Below are 21,310 nucleotides of genomic sequence, written 5' to 3' on the forward strand. Positions count from 1 at the left end.
AGCATGTCATAATCAGTATCTATTGGAATTTGGGTAACATGAAGGATTTGAAGTTTCCCTTTGTTACCCGACTTACTTGGTTTTAAAACATCTGTAGAGGGTTTCTTTTTTATTCCCAAGTCGTCAACTGAAATTTCTTTAATTAAATTAGCAGAGATCGTCAACAGTACTGGGGAAGAGTCAGTGTGTCAAGGGGATGGGGGTTCGTTACTTAAAGAATTCATAAGATGAGGTTGAGATAGAGAAAGTGATTAGTTTGATTTACCTGCTCGAGAATATTAGGCCATCAAACGTCAGAAAGGAAATTTGCCCTTTCCACTATCGGGACAATGAGAATATACTTCCCAGATGGTCCACTCCATATCCTACCCAAAGGATAGCATCAAAACTGATATAGAGGAACAGGTTTAAGCTGAACCTGCCTGTTAAGTCTGAGATCAAGAAACTATGGAATCATCCTCCCCAAATCTGTGATGATGGGCTTCCGGCCAAAAGCCGAGAGTCCTACCCCAAGCATTGGATCCCCCTGGATTCTGATACCCCAACACTTGAGAATAGTTTCGCCAAAAAGGTCCAAACCATCTTCGGGATGGCTGAGATTATCCAATACTCTCACATATAGCTTTAAATGCAAATACCTCCCAACCGTGACACCTCCTCCCATTCATTGAAGCAGGCAGTAATAAAGGATATAGAAACATCCATGTCAGCAGCTATAATGGATGCAGAAATATCCAGGCCAAAAAAGAAATTATATATATCTATATCTATATTTATATCTATCTATCTATCTATCTATATATATATGTATATATATATATGTGTATATATATATATATATATATATATATATATATATATATATATATATATATATATATATATATATATATATATATATATATATATATATATATATATATATATATATATATATATATATATACATATATATACATATATATATATATATATCTATATATATATATATATATATACTGTATATATATATATGTATATATATATATATATGTATATAAATAAGGGAAATTTTTCTCATAGAGTTGGGACAGCAACACGAAAGTAAGTTTATAAAATCAGGAGAAGGTTGAAGTAATATTAAGAGAGAGAGAGAGAGAGAGAGAGAGAGAGAGAGAGAGAGAGAGAGAGAGAGAGAGAGAGAGATTTAGATTCAAACTGGGGAAGCCATATCCTCAAGTTCGACAGCTCTCTTGCACATCATCAAGTTTCAGCACGAGAATGATGTGCCATGCTGAAGCTCAATGACTTTTTCAAGGCGTTCTCTCATTAAGAGGGGAATAAAGAGGAGACCAGGGCTCATAAAGCATTGAACAGATATAAGGTATGAAATTGCCAAAATATAATAAAATTTAGTATGCAAAAAAGTTTAATATTGTTTGTAAGGATATTGAGAGTACTGTTGATGAACTTCCTGTATAGGTACATGAAGCAGCAATGTTGTGGAAGCTTCAGCAGTTTATGGATAAATAAGGCAGAGGAATTTCTTAAATACGTAAATGGTCACACGTTAGGTATAGGTTTTACAACTAATATATGCTAATGTAATCATTTACCTCAATTTCAATTGAAACTCACAAGCAAGAAATTTCCTCTAATACCAATAAAGGAAAACAAGGTTAATTCACTGTTCTACAAATACAAACACAAAAGACTTACAGCATAAAGAAGTCCACTAACAACACCAACGCCAACTGAAGACCGTCTTGTAGACATTGGCGCAATCATACGCCACTCGTAAGACTTTGAGTCATACATCTCAGCACTATTTAATCCAGTAGACCCATCAAAACCGCCAACCTGATTGAAAGAATACATGATTCATGAATCTTCATATGTTTAGCTTTAATATATTGACAAAAATACTTATACTTATAAATGTGTAATAATCCTTGGTACTAGGCCTAAATGAAATATATACAAATGAATCACATCTTCAACATATTTTAACAAAATCAACACACATTTTGGCTTTGACAGATTATAAGAACTGGCATGGATAAATTAATGAGTTATTGTGGTATACAATATACAAATAATGCATTGTGAAATGCTAACCATTTTTCAATTTTATCGTACATAACAAATTAGCCTTCACCCAAGGTTAATTTGACATTAAAATAATGACAATAGTAATGATCATGACTTTGCCTGCCTATTACTATATTATATCTAATTTTCACAACATGAATATCAACAGATCTGTGCACAAAATTTCTAATAATTAATCAAAAATGATTATGAAAACCACTAGGTTAAAACTCCTCTGTTGCATGACACAACAAAGTTTTTTGTTTTAATTACAATACTCTGTTATTATTATTATTATTATTATTATTATTATTATTATTATTATTAATATTATTATTATCATTAATTGCTAAGCTACAACCCTGGTTGGAAAAGCAGAATGCTATAAGCCCAGGGGCTTCAACAGGGAAAATAGCCCAGTAAGGAAAGGAAACAAGGAAAAAATAAATATTTTAAGAATAATATTAAAATAAATATCTCCTATGTAAACTACAAAAAAAAATGGCTACAATGAAATTAATATTTCACTTGCCATATAAAATGGATTAGATATTTTCTTGCCAAAACATAAAAAAATTCCCAATGAATCCATTACATAATACATTAAAATATTCCAAATAAAGAAAGTACACAAGACATCAAAATAATCCAAAGGAATCCTTTGCAAAATACATCAAATTAAGCAAGCACATAAAAGACATCAAATAATTGGAGATAAATCCATTATACAAGAAATCAAAATATTGCAAATGAATCCATTACACAAGACATCAAAACATTCCAAATGACACTAATAAATATGATTTAACATTCACTACTATATTTTAATTTATTTCCTGCAATCTATTATATGATAAAAAGCTTAAAACTGAAAGTGTTTGATGGTAACAACAGAGAACAAATGGTACATTTGAGAATGCAACCTTTAATTAGTAACTATATTACAAAGGCTTTGACAAGCTTTAGATTTTGTTGCTCTTCTCCTGTATGGAGAAATTTTTGATCGAGTGATATGCTACTACGTTCTATAAATTTTGTTTTGTTGATTTTCATTGTAAGTGGATTATATCTAAATCTTGAATACTGCAAAAAAGCAACGAATCCTTGTAATTTATATATTAGTTAAAAAAAAATATAGGAATTACAGGTAAAATTCAAGATAACCTTGTTTTAAAAATTGCCTATACTAATAATCAGACAAAATTCATGTGCCATTCCTAGAAGGAAGTAAATAGATTTGACCACACGAAGTAATAGAATTTATCCCTAGCATAGCATAGTAGCTAACACAGTGGGAAAAAGATTGATTGATTGATTGATTGATTTAAAGTTTTCTGGCATCCTGACATCTAAGGTCATTGATGCCATTATCATTTATTATATATAGAAATAAAAGAGTATTCAATTAAAACCATAGAATTCAATATGTAATTGTAAAAGTTAAATAGTTTTCAGAGGACCTGCTTATGAAATAAATCTAAAAATGATGCTCACATAGTAGGACATATCATGTCCAAGAATCTTGGCAAGGATGAACCTGCCATCCTTACCTCGAGCCTCAAACAGATATCTATTTCTTCGGCTGTTATATTTGGGGTAACAAATGCCTCACTATTAAAGGTACAAAACAGTCGCCGCAATACAGTTGGTGTTGGCCCTTTAGCAGAAACTTGTGTGTCAACCAAATGTGACCAATGCAGAGACGACAGAGAATAGTCTCCCATTTTCGGGGCATCATGTTATATCTCCAAGGGGATATAAAATTCATTATTTCTCTTATCTTATTTTGAACAAAACTACCCCAATGTTGTTGCTAATTATCATAAACCAACTTCTTAAAGCTAGGTAAAAAATCATTACAAAGAATGGAATACCTTCTTGGTAGAAACTCAAATGCAGCATTCTTTGGCAGTAAATCTGCCCTCTCATTTCCAGACACACTTACATGTGCTGGAACCTAACTGTTATACCCCTCACTCCAATAATAAAAAACCACTCTTAAATCTTTTAAACTAAAGGGATATTGGAATTAAAAACTTCTAAAGCTTGTAGGACACTTCTTGCATCACTAAAAGTGGTAAAATTGCCCTTGTCTTTCAACGCTATTTCCTCATTAGCAGTTAGAATGCCATATAGTTCGGCAGTATATATAGAGGATACTAAAGGAAGTGAACCTCTACAAATAAAAGCACTACTATATACTCCAAATCCAATGCCAGCATCAGATTTGGAGCCATCAGTATATGTAAAAGTTGAATCTCTATGTTCTTCAACATGTTCCATAAAGAGCGACATGGCTTTTAAGTCAGTCATGCTCATTTTTATACCAATAAAATATTTACAAAAAGATATTTCCGGTAATTTCCATGGAGGGGTTGATGATATCCTAAATGGGAACACTTTACTTCTACCTATATCTAGACTATCTACTAATGTTTATACCCGGAAACCATTAGGTTGAGGAGATTTTGGGTGTAATTCAAAATATCTACGATGCAAAGTTTTAAAGGCTCCTGTGGCCAATCTGATACCAGCATGGTGTATAGAATCTAAAATCTTTAGTAGTCTTGGGGTGGCTGAGGAGTATATTTTACATCCATAACTAATTTTTGAAAAATTAAGGACTTTAAAACAGTTTTGCGGCCTGGCCCCTATGAAGGAGGAGATAAAAATATTCACAGCCTCAAGACATTTTACTTTTAAGGCTTTCAAGTGAGGAACCCATGTTAGTCTACAATCAAATATCAACCCTAGAAATCTAGCTTCACTTACACGAGATCAGTTGACATTTGATGTATATATCCGGGTCTGGATGTAATCCTCGAATATAACAAAAATGAACACCAGTAGTTTTTCTTGTCAAACACTTAAACCTAATCATATCAGCCAACTGAACTTTATCAATTGTAATTTCTAGTTTTCTCTCAACCATTGCCATTCTAACTCCAGCCAATGATATGGAGAGATCATCTTACAAATAGTGTTGGGAGAACATCTTGAGGAATGACAGAGGATACCCCATTAATGGCTAGTCCAAATAAGGTTACACTTAGTACACACCCTGGGGAACTCCTCCTTCCTGATATTTCCTCTCAGATAGGGTTTCCCCCATTATAACTTGAAAAAATCTATTCAAAATAAATGATTAAATAAACAATGGTAGCTCTCCTCGTAATCCCAAATCATGAATGGTTTTCAGTATACCATATCTCCATGCACAGTCATATGCCTTTTCAATGTTAAAAATGACTGTTACATGGTGCTGTTTGGAAGAAAAGGCTTCACAAATAGAGGACTCAAGTCGCATCAACACATCAGTCGTTGAGTGCATTTTCCTAATTCCGCTTTGGATGGGTGATAAAACATCCTTCTTTTCCAGGTACAACATCAGTGTTGCATTGACTATCTTCTCCATGAGCTTACATAAACAAGATGTCAATGCAATTGGTTGATAGTTTGCTGCTAAAAACTTATCCTTGCCGGATTTTAAAAAAGGCTAAAATAATGGCTAGTTCCCAAACACTTGGATAACTATGATCATGCTGTATTCTGTTAATAATGCTTAAAATAAATAACTTGGTATTAAAATGTACATGATTAATCATTGCATATGGAATTCCCTCGTATCCAGGGGCTGTAGCATTACACGTAGCAAGTGCAGAATCAAATTATCTTTCAGTAAAAGGAGAATTGTATGACCCTTCCCCTCCTGTTGCAAAATTTAAAATTTTCTTTTTTTTAATACTCCTATACTGGTGACCAGGAGCTGCTCCACACTTGCAGGATACATTTGAGAAATGATCAGCCAGGACATTGTTAACCTCAGTTGATCCAGTCACAAACTGATCATTCACTTTTAACACAGGTGGTGGATTGGGGGTGAATTTGCCAACTATCTTTTTCACTTTCCTACACACAGAGGATGGTGGTGTTCTGCTGTTAATGCAGGAAGCAAAAGATACCCAAGACTGGCGCCTAGCGTCTTTCAGGACGTGACAGAACTGTGCTCTACATTTCTTGTATATAATCAAATTGTCCATAGTACGGCGCCTACGCAATCAAGTTAAAAATGTTCTTGTGGCTCTCTGCAGGGCAGTTAGTTCTGAAGACCCCCAGGGGACTAGTCGTTGTTTGAATAACCCTGTTGTTTTTGGAACTGAATTAACTACTGCTGTATGATGGATTCCATTCAGTAAGTGTATGGCATCAATATTGTCAAACTGTTCTGCATTCCTTTTAATTTTGCTTAGCTTGCGAAATCTATCCCAGTTTGCCTTGTCAAGATTCCATCGTGGAGATCTCTGTAAAGGCGGACCATTGTTGGTGTTAATAATGATTGGTGCATGATAACTAATATGCCAATCATCTAATATACTCCAACTGAAGTCGAGAAGGCTGTTAGAGCTTGCAATTGATAGGTCAATACATGGCAACGTATCTGTTTGGACATAAAAGTGTGTGGGCTCTCCTGTATTGAGGAGCCCGACATCCTCATTTTCCCCAATTGATGATATAATATTGCCCCTTGTGTTAGCTAAAAGATCACCCCATAAAGGATGTCTACCATTCATATCTCACAGTAAGAGAAAAGGTTGAGGGAGTTGTGGAATGACCTCTACTAAATTATCATACAAAATATAATCATTGAGAGGCAAGTGCAGAGAGCATATTGTATATTTTCTCCCTATATCAATTTATACAACCACTGCCTGCAAAGGTGTACGAATAGACATAGGTACTTCAGGAACATCTCGACAAATGTACATGAGACTTCCGCCATGGGTCCCTGCTTGTCGATTATTTGGTGTTCTATAGCTAACATACTTTTGAGGACAAGAAATGTTAGCATCAAGCATACTTTCATGAACACATGCAATTATGGGGGAATGTTCATGAATTAGGAGCTCAACTTCTTCATATTTGGCCCTTAAACTCTGCCAATTCCATTGGAAAATGGAGGAGAAAACTATGGATTATTTCTGGAAGATATCTTGGATAAGGTCTTCCCATTTGCAGTTTTTAATCTAACATTATTACCTGTAGGTTTCTTCAGAGATGGTCTTGATATGCCGCTAGCATAGTAGGACACAGGTCCAAGAATCTTGGCATTAATGAACTTGCCATCCTCACCTCGACCCTTAAACAGATATCTATTTCTTAAGTTGCTACAATTGGTCCATTTGGTAAACAAATGGCTCACTGTTAAAGGTACCAAACAGGCATCGCAATAAGGTTGGTGTTGGCCCTTTAGCAGAAACTTATGTGTCAACCGAGTGTGACCAATGCGGAGACGACCAAGAGACGTTTCCCACTTTCAGGGCATCATGTTATACCCACAAGGAGATATGACATTTGTTATTTCTCTCATTTTATTGCCATGTACACTATCCCAGTGCTGTTGCCAATTATCATAAAACAATTTCTTGATGGTATGTAGGAAATCATTACAAGGAATGGGATACTTTCTTGGTAGCAACTCGGATGCAACATTCTTTGCCAGTAAATCTGCATTCTCATTCCCAGACAAACCTGCATGTGCTGGAACCCAACAAAATTGAACCATTATACCTCTCGGTCCAACAATAAAAATCCATTCTAAAATCTTTAAAACTAAAGGGTTACTGGAATTAAAAACTTCTAAAGCTTGAGGGACACTTCTTGCATCACTAAATATGGTAAAATTACCCTTCTTCTCCAACACTATTTTCTCAATAGCGGTTATTATGTCATACAGTTCCGCAGTGAATATGGAAACTGTTAGAAGAAGTACACCTATATGATTAAAACCATTACTATGCACTCCAAATCCAACGCCAGCATCAGATTTGGAGTCATCAGTATATATAAAAGTTGATTCTCTATGTTCTGCAACATGTTAAAAGAAAAAAAAAGATCTGGCTTCTGAGTCAGTCATATTCTTTTTTACACCAATAAAATATTTACAAAACGATATCTTTTGTAATTTCTACAGAGGGGTTGATGATATCTTAAATGAAAGCACCTTATTTCTAATTATATCAAGAATATTCCATAATTGTTTCACCTGAAAACCAAAAGGTTGAGGATATTTTGTGTACATCTCAAAGTATGTTGAGTGCCTTACAAGGCTTGCAGTCTGAAAGGCTAAGAAATTAGGGAGTCTTTGTAACCTAAACCAACACCGAATAATAGAATACTTTCGGTGAAGGTCTAAAGGTGACTTTCAGGTGTCAACAAGGCGGCTTGGGATAGGTGAAGTTCTAAAGGCTCCTGTGGCCAATCTGATACCAGTATGGTGTATAGAATCTAAAATCTTTAGTCGACTTAGGGTGGCTGAGGAGTATATTTCACACCTATAACTACTTTTAAAAGATTCAGAGCCTCAAGACATTTAGCTTTTAAAGCTTTTAAGTGAGGAACCCAGGTAAGCCTACAATCAGAAAACAATCCTAAAAATTTATCTTCACCTACAACATGGGATCCATAAACCTTTTATGTATATATCCTGGTCTGGATGTACTCCCGGATACGACAGAAATGGACAATACTGTAATAGTTTTGCTTGTCGAAAACTTAAATCCATTCATATCAGCCAACTGAATAATTTTGTCAATTGAGAGTTGTAGTTTTCTCTCAACCATTGCCATTCTAGCTCCAACAAATGATATGGAGAGATCATCTACAAATAGTGTTGAGAGAATGTCTCGAGGAATGACTGAGGATGTTCCATTAATAGCTAGTGGAAATAAGGTTACACTTAGCACACTACCCTAGGAATCTTTCTTCCTGACATTTCCTTTCAGAGAGGGTTTCCCTGACTCTCACTTGCAAAAATCTATGTGATATAAATGATTGAATGAACAATGGTAGCTCTCTTCGTATTCCCAAATCATGTAGGGTTTTTAACCCTGGATAGGTACGCTCCTCGGACACCCCTTTAAGGGTATACTCGGACGCGAGCGACCCCGACGCCAAAAAAAATTCTTGAAAAATCAGTTTTTGCAGTAACCTCCTTTTTTCTTTTGCCAAAAAAAACTTCAAAGAATGCTTAAAACAACTGTAAAGATAAATACTACTCATCTGCAGAAAAACTATTTATTATAAATATTTTAAAAAATTAAGTAGAAAAAAAGACCTTACATAAAGATTCATAAAAAAAAGTTTATACATATATACACAAATCCTTTTAGGAATTGATTCTTGAATGTTTAGGACACATCTTGATGTATTTTGGATGAAGTCAGACCCATGGAGGTGAAGATCTGAAATGAGAAAAAAAGGGTAACTTTTTTTGGCCAAAAAAATTATCCAAATTTCATGAATTTTTTTGGGTACCCAAATGAAATAGGAAGTGGCTATTTTTTTTAGGGAATAAACATATGTTATCCTAAAATAGAAATATGAAAAAAAATCTTCATTATTTTGTAAATTACATTTATATCAGGGGCCATATCTAAAGGTCATTTTTTGAGTACTTAGAAATTTCGTAAAAAAATACATATATTTAATATATAATATGATATTTATGCAGGTAAAAATATACCAAAATATCACAAATTCTATAGGGAACAAGAATATATATAGATAGGGCAACTTACGCTTCGGATATGTCCACAAAATGGCCGCCAACCACACTGACTCAGACTCCCTAATCTGCCACTTGAAATGTAGGAAGGGTATGTCAATTTCAAGGTGTTATTTACTAATCTAATTATTCTTGGATATGCATAAAAATTGTATGGTGGGTTGCTGGATAATTGTCGATTATTTTACGACTATAAAATTAAAATTCTGACCCAAAGAAATTTTTTTGAAGGGAAATAAAATCGAAAAAAAAAAATGTAAAACAATATAATATTTTAGCTAAAAAAATTTGATGATATTCAATCAAAAAAGAAGTAAACAAAATTTTCCGACAAATAAACATCTAGAAGAATCATTACTCTGTGATAGTTCCTTAGTACGTAGTAATTTTGAAAGAAATGGGAAAAAACGAAAAAGTGGCAATCGCAGGAAAATCGAACACATACCTATATATACGCTATATCTGGCTAAAAATAAAGATAGGCATGGGTAGCCAGATCATCTAGAAACACTTTCCAACACTATAAAAATACAAGTTTTGCGACACTACTTGCCAATTCCTTACGGTAACATGACTAAGCAAAAAAATGCAAAACAAATAAAAAGGGGCACTCGCGGAAAAATGGCCAACATTCTAATACACGGCATTTCAGAAAAAAAAAATTTCAGCCACGTACTAGGCAAACCATCAAGGCACATTTTCCGACAAATAAACATCTAAATGAATCATTACTCTGTGATAGTTCCTTAGTACGTAGTAATTTTGAAAGAAATGGGAAAAAAACTAAAATATGGCAATCACAGGAAAATCGAACACACCTATATATACGCCATATCTGGCTAAAAAAAAAGATAGGCATGGGTAGCCAGATCATCTAGAAACACTTTCCAACACTATAAAATTATAAGTTTTGCGACACTACTTGCCAATTCCTTACGGTAACATGACTAAGCAAAAAAATGCAAAACAAATAAAAAGGGGCACTCGCGGAAAAATGGCCATTCTAATATACGGCATTTCAGAAAAAAAAAATTTCAGCCACGTGCTAGGCAAACCATCAAGGCACATTTTCCGACAAATAAACATATAAATGAATCATTACTCTGTGATAGTTCCTTAGTACGTAGTAATTTTGAAAGAAATGGGAAAAAACAAAAAAATGGCAATCACAGGAAAATCGAACATATACCTATATATACGCCATATCTGGCTAAAAAAAAAAAAAAAGATAGGCATGGGTAGCCAGATCATCTAGAAACACTTTCCAACACTATAAAAATATAAGTTTTGCGACACTACTTGCCAATTCCTTACGGTAACATGACTAAGTAAAAAAATGAAAAACAAATAAAAAGGGGCACTCGCGGAAAAAGGGCCATTTTATTATACGCATTTCAGAAAAAAAAAATTCAGCCACGTGCTAGGCAAACCATCAAGGCACATTTTCCGACAAATAAACATCTAAATGAATCATTACTCTGTGATAGTTCCTTAGTACGTAGTAATTTTGAAAGAAATGGGAAAAAAACTAAAATATGGCAATCACAGGAAAATCGAACACATACCTATATATACGCTATATCTGGCTAAAAAAAAATAGGCATAGGTAGCCAGATCATCTAAAAACACTTTCCAACACTATAAAAATATAAGTTTTGCGACACTACTTGCCAATTCCTTACGGTAACATGACTAAGCAAAAAAATGCAAAACAAATAAAAAGGGGCACTCGCGGAAAAATGCCCAACATTCTAATATACGGCATCTCAGATAAAAAAAAAGACATGCACGTGTTAGCCCAACCATCAAGGCACACTTTCTAACACATAAACATGAAAAAAAAATCAATAATATACGGCAATTCCTTACTACGTAGTAAATTTTTACAAATATTGAAAAAAAAAAACAGAAATTGGCAACTGCAGTTAAATACCCAATATACCAATAACTACGTCGTATCTGACAAAAACAAAGTCACGCATGGGTAGCCAGATCATCTAAACACACTTTCCAACACTAAAAAAGCAAAAGTTTTACGACACTATTTGGCAATATCTTACGAAAAAATGACTTGGCAAAAAAATGAAAAAAAATGAAAAAGGGGCACTCGCGGTAAAATGCCCAACATTCTAATATACGGCATCTCAGATAAAAAAAAAGACATGCACGTGTTAGCCCAACCATCAAGGCACACTTTCTAACACAAACATGAAAAAAAATCAATAATATACGGCAATTCCTTACTACGTAGTAAATTTTTACAAATATTGAAAAAAACAGAAATTGGCAACCGCAGTTAAATACCCAATATACCAATAACTACGTCGTATCTGACAAAAACAAAGTCACGCATGGGTAGCCAGATCATCTAGACACACTTTCCCACACTAAAAAAGCAAAAGTTTTACGACACTATTTGGCAATATCTTACGGAAAAATGACTTGGCAAAAAAATGAAAAAAAATGAAAAAGGGGCACTCGCGGTAAAATGGTCCTCGTGGTGATGAACTACATTTTAACTAAAAAAAAAATCATGCACATGGTAGCCAAACAATCCACCAAGACTTTCCACAACTGATAACCTATACAAGTTGCACCATTCTACGACAATTTCATAATACGTAATAACTTTGATAATTATGCAAATTACCTTAGAAGGGTAAACTCGGTCGCGCTCGACCCCGACGCGTCTCAGAAATCGGGGAAGGAGTACAGCTACAGCAATGCACATCTGGACACTACTAGAGCGTGTAGGCGAGACACCTACTGCAGGTCGATCACCCACAAATTCAGTCACGGGGGTGAGTCACGTGAGAAAAACCTCTTTTTTTTTGACGCTCGGGGTCGCGGACGACCCACCGTACCGTTCCAGGGTTAAGTATACCATATCTCCATGCAGTATCATATGCCTTCTTAAGGTCAAAAAAGACTGTTACATGGTGCTGTTTGGAAGCAAAGGCTTCACAAATAGAAAACTCAAGTCGTATCAACACATCAGTTGTCGAGTGCATTTTCCTGGATCCACACTAGATGGGTGATAAAATACCCTTCTTTTCAAGGTACCACAGTCTTGCATTGACCATCTTCCCCATGATTTTACATAAGCAAGATGTCAATGGAATTGATTGATAGTTTTCTGCTAAAAACTGTCCTTACCGGGTTTTAAAAAGGCTAAAATAATGCTTAGTTCCCAAACACTTCGATAACTATGACCATGCCACATTCTTTTAATAATGGTTAAACTAAATAATTTTGTATTAAAAGGTACATGTTTAATCATTGCATATGGAATTCCATCGGGTTCAGGGAGTGTATCGTTACAAGTAGCAAGTGCGGAATCAAATTCTCTTTCAGTAAAATGAGAATTATACGACTCTTCTTTTCGTGTTGCAAAATTTGAAATTTTCTTTTCTTCAATGCTCCTATATTGTGGACCAGGAGCTGCTTCACACTTGCCTGATACATTTAAAATTATCAGCCAGGGCATTGCTAACATTAGTTGGTTCAGTCACATACTGACCGTTCACCTTCAACACTAGTGGTTGGTTTGGGGTAAATTTACCTACAATCTTTTTTATTTTCCTCCATATAAAATATGGTGCTGTTCTACTGCTAACTGCGGAAACAAAAGATAACCAACATTGGCGCCTAGCTTCTTTCATGACACGACGGAACTGTGCTCTACATTTTTTGTACGCTATCAAATTTTCCCTGGTACGGCGTCTACGCAATCTAGTCAAGAGATTTTTTGGTGCCTTTGAGCAAGACAGTTAATTCTGAAGACCAGCACGGGACTGGTCGTCGTTTGAAAAATCCTGTGGTTTTGGGAATCGAATTGATTCCTGCTGTATGGAGAGTCCCATTCAGTAGGTCTATGGCATCATGAATACTTTCAAACTTTTCTGCACTCCCCTCGACTTCAAATAGCTCACAAAATTTAACCCAGTCCGCCTTGTTAAGATTCCATCGTGGTGATCTCTGTAAAGGTGGACCATTGTTGGTGTTTATAATGATTGGTGCATGATCACTAGTATGCCAATCATCTAATGTTCTCCAATTAAAATCGAGAAGACAGAGCTTACGATTGATAGGTCAATATAAGAGAAGTACCTGTTTGGACATCAAAGTGCGTGGGTTCTCCTGTATTAAGGAGTCCTACATTTTCGTTCTTCAAAATTGATATAATATTACCCCTTATGTTTTCCAAAACATCACCCCTTAAAGGATGCTTACTGTTAAGATCTCCTAGTAAGGAAAAAGGTTGTGGGAGTTGTTGAGTCACCTCAAATAAGTTACCATTTGGAGGCAAGTAAAGAGAACAGATTGTGTTTTTTCTCCCTATACCAATCTGTACAATCACTGCCTGCAGAGGAGTACAGATAGACAAAGATATTTGGGGAACATCTCGACGAATGTAAATGAGATTCTGCCATGGCTCCCTACTCGGTGATCATATGGTGTCCTATAGCTAACGTATTCGCGAGGACAAGGAGTATTAGCATCATACTTGCTCTCCTGTAGACATACAATTATGGGGGAATGCTCGTGAATCAAGAGCTTAAGTTCTACATATTTGGCCCTTAAACCGTGATAATTCCATTGCGAATTGGAGGAGAAAACTATGTATTATTTTCTGGAAGACATCTTGGGTGAGGTCTTCCCATTGACAGTTTTTAATTTAACAATAATTTCTGTGGGTTTCGTAAGTGTGGGTCTTGATAAGTTAGGTTTTATATTAGCCTTCTCAGTGTCATTTTTACCTAATTCTTGTGGGGGATGGTGGACCTCAACTTTAATTTTTGATTGATTTAAGAAGTTTTCTTGTTGATCTGAAACATCAACAGGCAAAACATCATATCTATTTGATGTTGGTGTTTTTAATGGATGAGGGTGAGAAAGATGGAGGTCTCTCTCTTTTCCGATTAACAGGTGGTGATGTATCAGGTTTTGGTGTGTTCCCCACTACAGATGCACCAGATAACTCAGTTTTATGTGAAACCTTCATCAAATCAGGCAAAGATATGGCCTGAGAGAGGTTAGTATTATTCTTTGTAATGGGGGACAAAGGTTTAATAGAGGTGAGCAAAGCCTTAGGTGATATTCTTGCCCTATCATGCAGAATTTTATCAGATGGCAAATTTCTTTTTTGGGGAATACTAGCAGTAATAGGTGGGTTGGATGCCTCCGGCCTACTTTTTCCTCCTGATTTCGATACCTTTGCATAACAAGTTGATTTACTCAATAGTCTCTTGGCATGCCCAACACTTATGTGTTCGATACTGGATTTATTGAGGGCAGCCTCTTCTAAATTATATTGCTGGCAGGCCATATCAGTAGATTTATGATTCAAATTGAAGTTTATACAATTTCCCTATAGTGTACATTCTCCATGGTAAACATTGGAGCAAGTACTACACCCTTTTATCGTTCCTGCAAACTTTAGATGGATCCCCATATGTAAAGCAATTAAAACATTACAGTGGCTTCTGCTTAAAAGTTTGAACTTTAATCCGTTCATTTTCTATGTAAATGTGGAAAGGTACATCAGCACACCCAACTTTATGTCATCATTCTCTGTCTTTAAATTACATAGTATAACAGGTTGTGTTTGTGATTTAGCACTTATGAGGAAACTGTTCTTTCCAAAACGGGATATATCTTCTGGTGCGATGGTACCTACTTTCTTTTGAGGAAATTTACATATCTTAAAATAATTTCCTGTACTCCCATTTGACTGAGCAATAAGCCACTTTGGTGGTTTAGGCTTTCTTTGGGAGGGTACAACTGCCTCTATACCTTTATCAATCTAATCTGCTGGTTTCTATATATCTAGATCCTTAGGTACCCCATTGCAAACAGCACCCTTGATGTTCAAATTATTGATTTTTATATTAATAATATCACTGCATTGAATGTTTTATAATGATCATCAAATCATTTCCATGAATCCCATTTGTCACTTTCAAGCCTCATTCTAATTTCTTTGATATGACCTAAACATTGAAATGATTTATACAACACATCACAATTAGTTTCTATGGGAATTTGAGTGACATGAAGGATTCGAAAATTCTCTATGTCACCCAAGTTACTTTGTTTTTGAGCATCAGTAGTATGGTCTTTTAGAGTTTACAGCTCGTCAACAGAGGGGTTAGTTTTTAATGATGAAGCCAGTCGGGTTATCCACCTCTTATCGATGGATGTCAGTCCTCCTATCCCATGTGGTCCAACACGAGAAGAGGCTTCAGCAGGGACCATTCCTCTATTAGAGAGGGGCTACCTCTCTTAAGGTGGGCGTACACTGGTCAGTGGGGGTAGGTAGCCCCTCCCACCAACGACTCCAATGCCTGGGCTCACCCATTACCCGCAAATATGGGTGTCTTAAAACCGGATCACTGGAGCCCGACTCTTAACAGATTAAGACTGCACCCAATGGGGTCTGCCAGTGGGTGAGGGTGTCAAAATTTGTACAGGTTAAGATGGCATGCCATCCATCCCACACTTTGCCAAATCCAAAGCAGTCAAACTACTGTATAATCAAACTAGCCAAAGTCATAAACAAGTCCATGCCCAAGAGGAAGAGATGGGAGAATAAAAGAAATAACCAAAAGGAAGAGAGAAAGTGCTGACTAATTTAGTTGGATCAACAATTGGGCACCAAGATCCAGTGGGAAAGCAGTTCCCTTCGTTCATTAGAGCCCAGCTGTTAATACGTAAGGCCCCATCCTCACCAAGGCTTCAGCATCTGGGGGTGACAGTTCGGAGGTGAGCAGCAGAAGCAGCACCCGAGATCTTGTCCTCCCTCATGTGTGGGGTAGCTGACCCGGGCTCGAGACAAGGCATCTGGAACACAGAGTAACTTACCAGCGTGCCACACAGCTGTAAAGATGTAAGGTGAGATCTTCTCCTTGAGATGCTGGAGATGGAAGTTTTCGATGGCATCCAACGTATAACTGTTCAGAATTGGTATGAGGGGCCAGTGATCCGTCATCAGAATAAAATACTGTAGGCCGGCTAGATAGAACCTACACTTTGACAATGACCAGTCTACGGCGGCTAGCATCTCAAGCTCGATGGTGGCATAGCATGTTTCTGCATCAGCGAGAAAACAAGAACCACACTGAACTAGACGCAGGCGTCCATTACCATGGTCCTGCAAAAGAGCATATTCAATGCTGATGAGGCGTGAAGCATACGTTTGAAGAACACCAGGTAGGTCTGGATTAAAGCGGGTGAGAACTGGTGGACAAGTAAGAGCTACCTTGATGCGTTGAAATGCTTCATTATGGTTGGTTGGAGGTCCAAACAAATGTTCTCTTAGGCCTCATCTGGGGGCGTAAAGGTTGGGCTGCAATGAGATGTCAAGTGTAAACTCCGCTAAGTGGTTGACCAATCCCATGAACAATCTGAGGACTGTCATATTAGCAGGGGTTGGGAAATCCCTGATGGCAATGATTTTCTGCTGATCAGCTGAAATGCCGTTTCCTGAGAGATTGTACCCACAGAAGTTTACGGAGAGGGCAGCGACCCCAAATTTATCCTTGTTGAGTGTGATCTCAAACTTGCAGCACCTAGTGAGCACTTTGAGGATATGATGGTGTGTAACGTAGTCTTCGTCGTAGAGGAGGAGGTCATCTATGACCTAAACACAATTTTTGGACACCTTGATGGGCCATATTACCTCGCAGGCCGAAGGCGTTGCCAGTAGCTGCGAAGCCCATCAGTCCTCTGCAATGTATGAACTGACCATAGGGCGTAATAAAGGTGGTTAAATGTTGATCTTCTGCCAGTTCCATTTGCCAGTACCCGTAGAGAGCATCAGCTGTGGCGAAGTAACGAGCCTTTGGGTCCACAATACGAATAGCTGTGTAGGGTGTGGGTGAAGGGCGGGTTAGATGAGATACTTGTCTGTTTAACTTGGATAGGCCGACAGTGATACGTACTCCTGTCCATTCTTGGGAATAGCGACAAGAGTGTGGCACCAAACTGAAGGGTCATCACCAGCAGGTTTGATTATCCCTTGGGCCACCATAGAATTAAGCTCTTCCTTGACTTGGTCCTTAAAAGCAAACAGAATTTGTCTTAAGGTGTGGATGGCAAAAGGAACTGCACCGTCCTTCAGGTGGAGTCTCATGGGAGGACCAGTCATTGGCTTGAGAGGAGCTGTCTTCAAATATTCTTTCGAGACCAAGGTAATGTGGTTGCTTAGAGAATAGTTCCTTGCACCTCTTGACATCTTTGACCTCAAAAATAGGTTTGGGGAAGTCTGGAGATATTATGACCAGTTCTTGACAATGATCATAGGATAAAATTGGAACTTCACATTTTTGTGAACTTGAATCCTGGCATGACAGGACTGCTTGCCTACGGTAAGGGTAGCTTATAATACATCCAGAGCAGGTGACATCGGAGACCCATCCGCGGTGAACATAACATTCCATGGAGGTGGTCGCAAGCAGCTCCTAGAGATACCCATGGTATCAAGGTATTGTTGTCCAATAACAGTGACGTTGGCACCTGTGGTAACATCTTGATGTGAGACTTGATATCGTCAGATGACAGGAGTACACAGATAGGTTTGGGCGTCATGAAGATGGTGGAAGGCGATCCTAAGCGACAACTGCTGGTCTGTGAATCTTGTAGTTTGTTGGAAAATGAAGAAGCACCACTATTGCTTGAAGATCTGTCTTGATGACTATTTTTCTTGTTATCCTTGCAGCATATATCGAAGTGTCTAATACGGTGACGATGGTACTGGATTTCACTGGCAGAACATTTCAATGTCCTGGACCAATGACCAACAGTGTCACAGTTTTTGCAGGTACTGTTGGCAGCGGGGCATTTATCCAGTTCGTGCTAAGTACAGTACTGGCATAAAGCAGCTGGCTTGCTGGGTGGCCCACGTATGGCAGAAGTTGCAGTTTTACCTGCATCATACGATAGGCAGTGACCAAATCTTGTAGCAGAGAATTGGCATCTAAGGCAATAAACCTCTGGACTAACTCCACACCTCGGATACCCATTAAGATAATCATTTTCAGCTGGGTCTCTTCATATGTAGAAGCATTATCTAAGCACAAATCAACTTATGTGATGCAACAAAGTCTCACAAAGAAATTGCTAAGCAACTCTCATTGGCGAAGCACTTCATTCCTCAAATCCTTTATATGCAATTGTAGAGCGTCGAGGACTTCATCGACAGACTTATCTGTGGAAGAAGAAATTTGTAATGTGCGTTCAAGGATTAAACACATCCTCATCTAGATCATCTGTTTTTCACATGGAAGCACAGAAAGATCCACCATATTGACATAGTCATCCCACCGACGTCTCCATTCCCTGATCATTTAAAATATTGCATCTGCTTTCAGTGGGGGTGGTGTTTGAGCCTTTGCTTTCTGTGGAGGTGGAAGAGCAGGTTGATTGGAGTCCCAAGTTTCCTCTGTGCCAGGTGTAGGAGTACCTAGATGAGAATGAACGATAGGTGCAAGAGTTTGGATAAGGGCAGTAAATCTAGCATTTTCTTTTTCTCTTCTAAGATCATCCTCTCTTAGGCGAATCGATTCTTGTTCCCTCCTTCTTTCTTCTTCACATTTTCTTTGTCTTCTCTCTTCATCTTCTTTCATCCTCGTACAAGCGAGATTCCTCTAAAAACCTAATCAAAGTGAAGGAATCTGTCCCGGTAGCTTGAGAGGCAGACGGTGGTTGGTAGTGGGGGCTCAAGAAAGATGGGGGAGGGGGAAGCAGTGCACTCCAACACTCCCCAAACACTGTGGGTGTGGACAGCGTCGAAATTGTAGACACCCACATCACTGAATGGTCCCTGTTCTGCGGTCTCTTCTAACTGATCTGTAAGTCTATATCTTGCTGTCATTATTATTTTCAATGTGCAGTGAGCAAAATTACAGTTCTAACAAAACTATCAACAATAGATATGAACGGTTGTAACATTCAAGATTAATAAGAAAATTTCAACAAGGAGTGAGTGTGTGCACGTGCGATAAATACACCAGGCAGTGAGTTGACGGGAGCAGTAACTCGCCTGCTAGTCTCGCTTCAGGCAGCAGTCATCCCGTGGCGATGGTTGAGATTGGATGTGGTTACGCATGCTCCAGCCACGCCACAACAGGATATTTGCTTGTTTCTTGAAACAGCACAGCAAATACACTGGGATTTATAAAAAGGGCACTTTAAAAGCACAATGCATTGTACAACACTTCACAGTTCACTTGCATCACTAAATTGCACATGAAATAAAATAAATAGAATAAAAACCACAAAAACATTTGAATTGAGAGTCCTTTAATGTTATCGACTGGTTCCTATTGTCCACTTCTTGAAATAAACTTCTCATAATACAACAATATAAGTTCATTGCGCCATGTACGTGTTGGTGACTTCCTTAACCTTAACAGGTGGGGCAAGGATACAACTTTAAAAGTAGGTTCTTAATGTCTTTTATGAGTAAAATACAAAGTTCTTGGGAATAATGTAAAGATAATTTACAAGTAAGAGACCAGGAAAAACAAGACAGTGCATCATGGGAACAATAGGTAAGTGTTGCTAATGCTAATACATGTTGCCATATCATATTAACTAGACATGGTTGCTATGCTGAATGAATGAATGAATGATTTGAAGATCTCTGGCCTCCTGATATCAAAGGTCATCGACGCCAATATCGTTTATTATAAATAAACATTAAAAGAATATTCAATTAAAGCAATAAAATTACATGTTATAATAGTTAAATAGCATTAAGAAGAACTGCTTCTGTTATAAATTTAGAAATACCACTAGCATTGTATGACACATCATATCCAATGATCTTGGCAAGGATGAACCTGCCATCCTCACCTCGATCCTCAAACAGATATCTATTTCTTTCTGGGCTATAAGAGGGGCATTCAGTCAACAAATGCCTCGCTGTCAAGGTTGATTGATTGATTGATTTAAAGTTTTCAGGCATCCTGACATCTAAGGTCATTGATGCCAATATCATTTATTTTATATGCCAATATCATTTATTTTATATAGAAAAGAATAGAATATTCATTTAAAACCATAAAAGTTGGAGGTCATTATAGAAGTTAAATAGTTTCCAGAAGACCTGCTTCTGAAATAAATCTAAAAATGCCGCTTGCATAGTAGGACACATCTTGTCCAAGAATCTTGACAAGGATGAACCTGCCATCCTCACCTCGAGCCTCAAACAGATATCTATTTTTTAAGTTATTATAATTAGGGCATTCAGTCAACAAATGCCTCACTGTTAAAGGTACTAAACAGTCGTCGCAATATGGTTGCTGTTAGCCCTTCAGAAGAAACTCATGTGTCAACTGAGTGTGACCAATACGGAGACGACAAAGAGTCATCTCCCATTTTCGGGGCATCATGTTATACCTCCAAGGAGATATGACATTTGCTACTTCTCTCATTTTATTGCCATCTAGACTATCCCAGTGCTGTTGCCATTTATTACAAAACAATTTCTTGATGTCAGGTAGGAAATCATTACAGGGAATGGGATACCTTCTTGGTAGCAACTCAGATGCCGCATTCTTCGCCAGTGAATCTGCCTTCTCATTTCCAAACACACCTTCATGTGCTGGGACCCAACAAAATCGAACCATTATACCTCTCTGCTCAATAATAAAAAGCCATTCTAAAATCTTC

The 21,310-nt window shown here is 37.2% G+C and overlaps 1 protein-coding gene across 1 annotated transcript in view; it reads right to left on the bottom strand.

The window, feature by feature from the left end:
* kel (kelch protein) overlaps positions 1 to 21,310 on the bottom strand; it is a 660,870-nt gene that overhangs the window by 108,014 nt on the left and 531,546 nt on the right. The window contains exon 11 of the mRNA XM_068386033.1: positions 1,699 to 1,839. Coding sequence (XP_068242134.1) covers positions 1,699 to 1,839 — 141 coding nt within the window. The remainder of the gene's footprint in view (positions 1 to 1,698; positions 1,840 to 21,310) is intronic.

This window comes from Palaemon carinicauda, chromosome 13, assembly GCF_036898095.1.
Source record: "Palaemon carinicauda isolate YSFRI2023 chromosome 13, ASM3689809v2, whole genome shotgun sequence".
Lineage (NCBI taxonomy): Eukaryota > Metazoa > Arthropoda > Malacostraca > Decapoda > Palaemonidae > Palaemon > Palaemon carinicauda.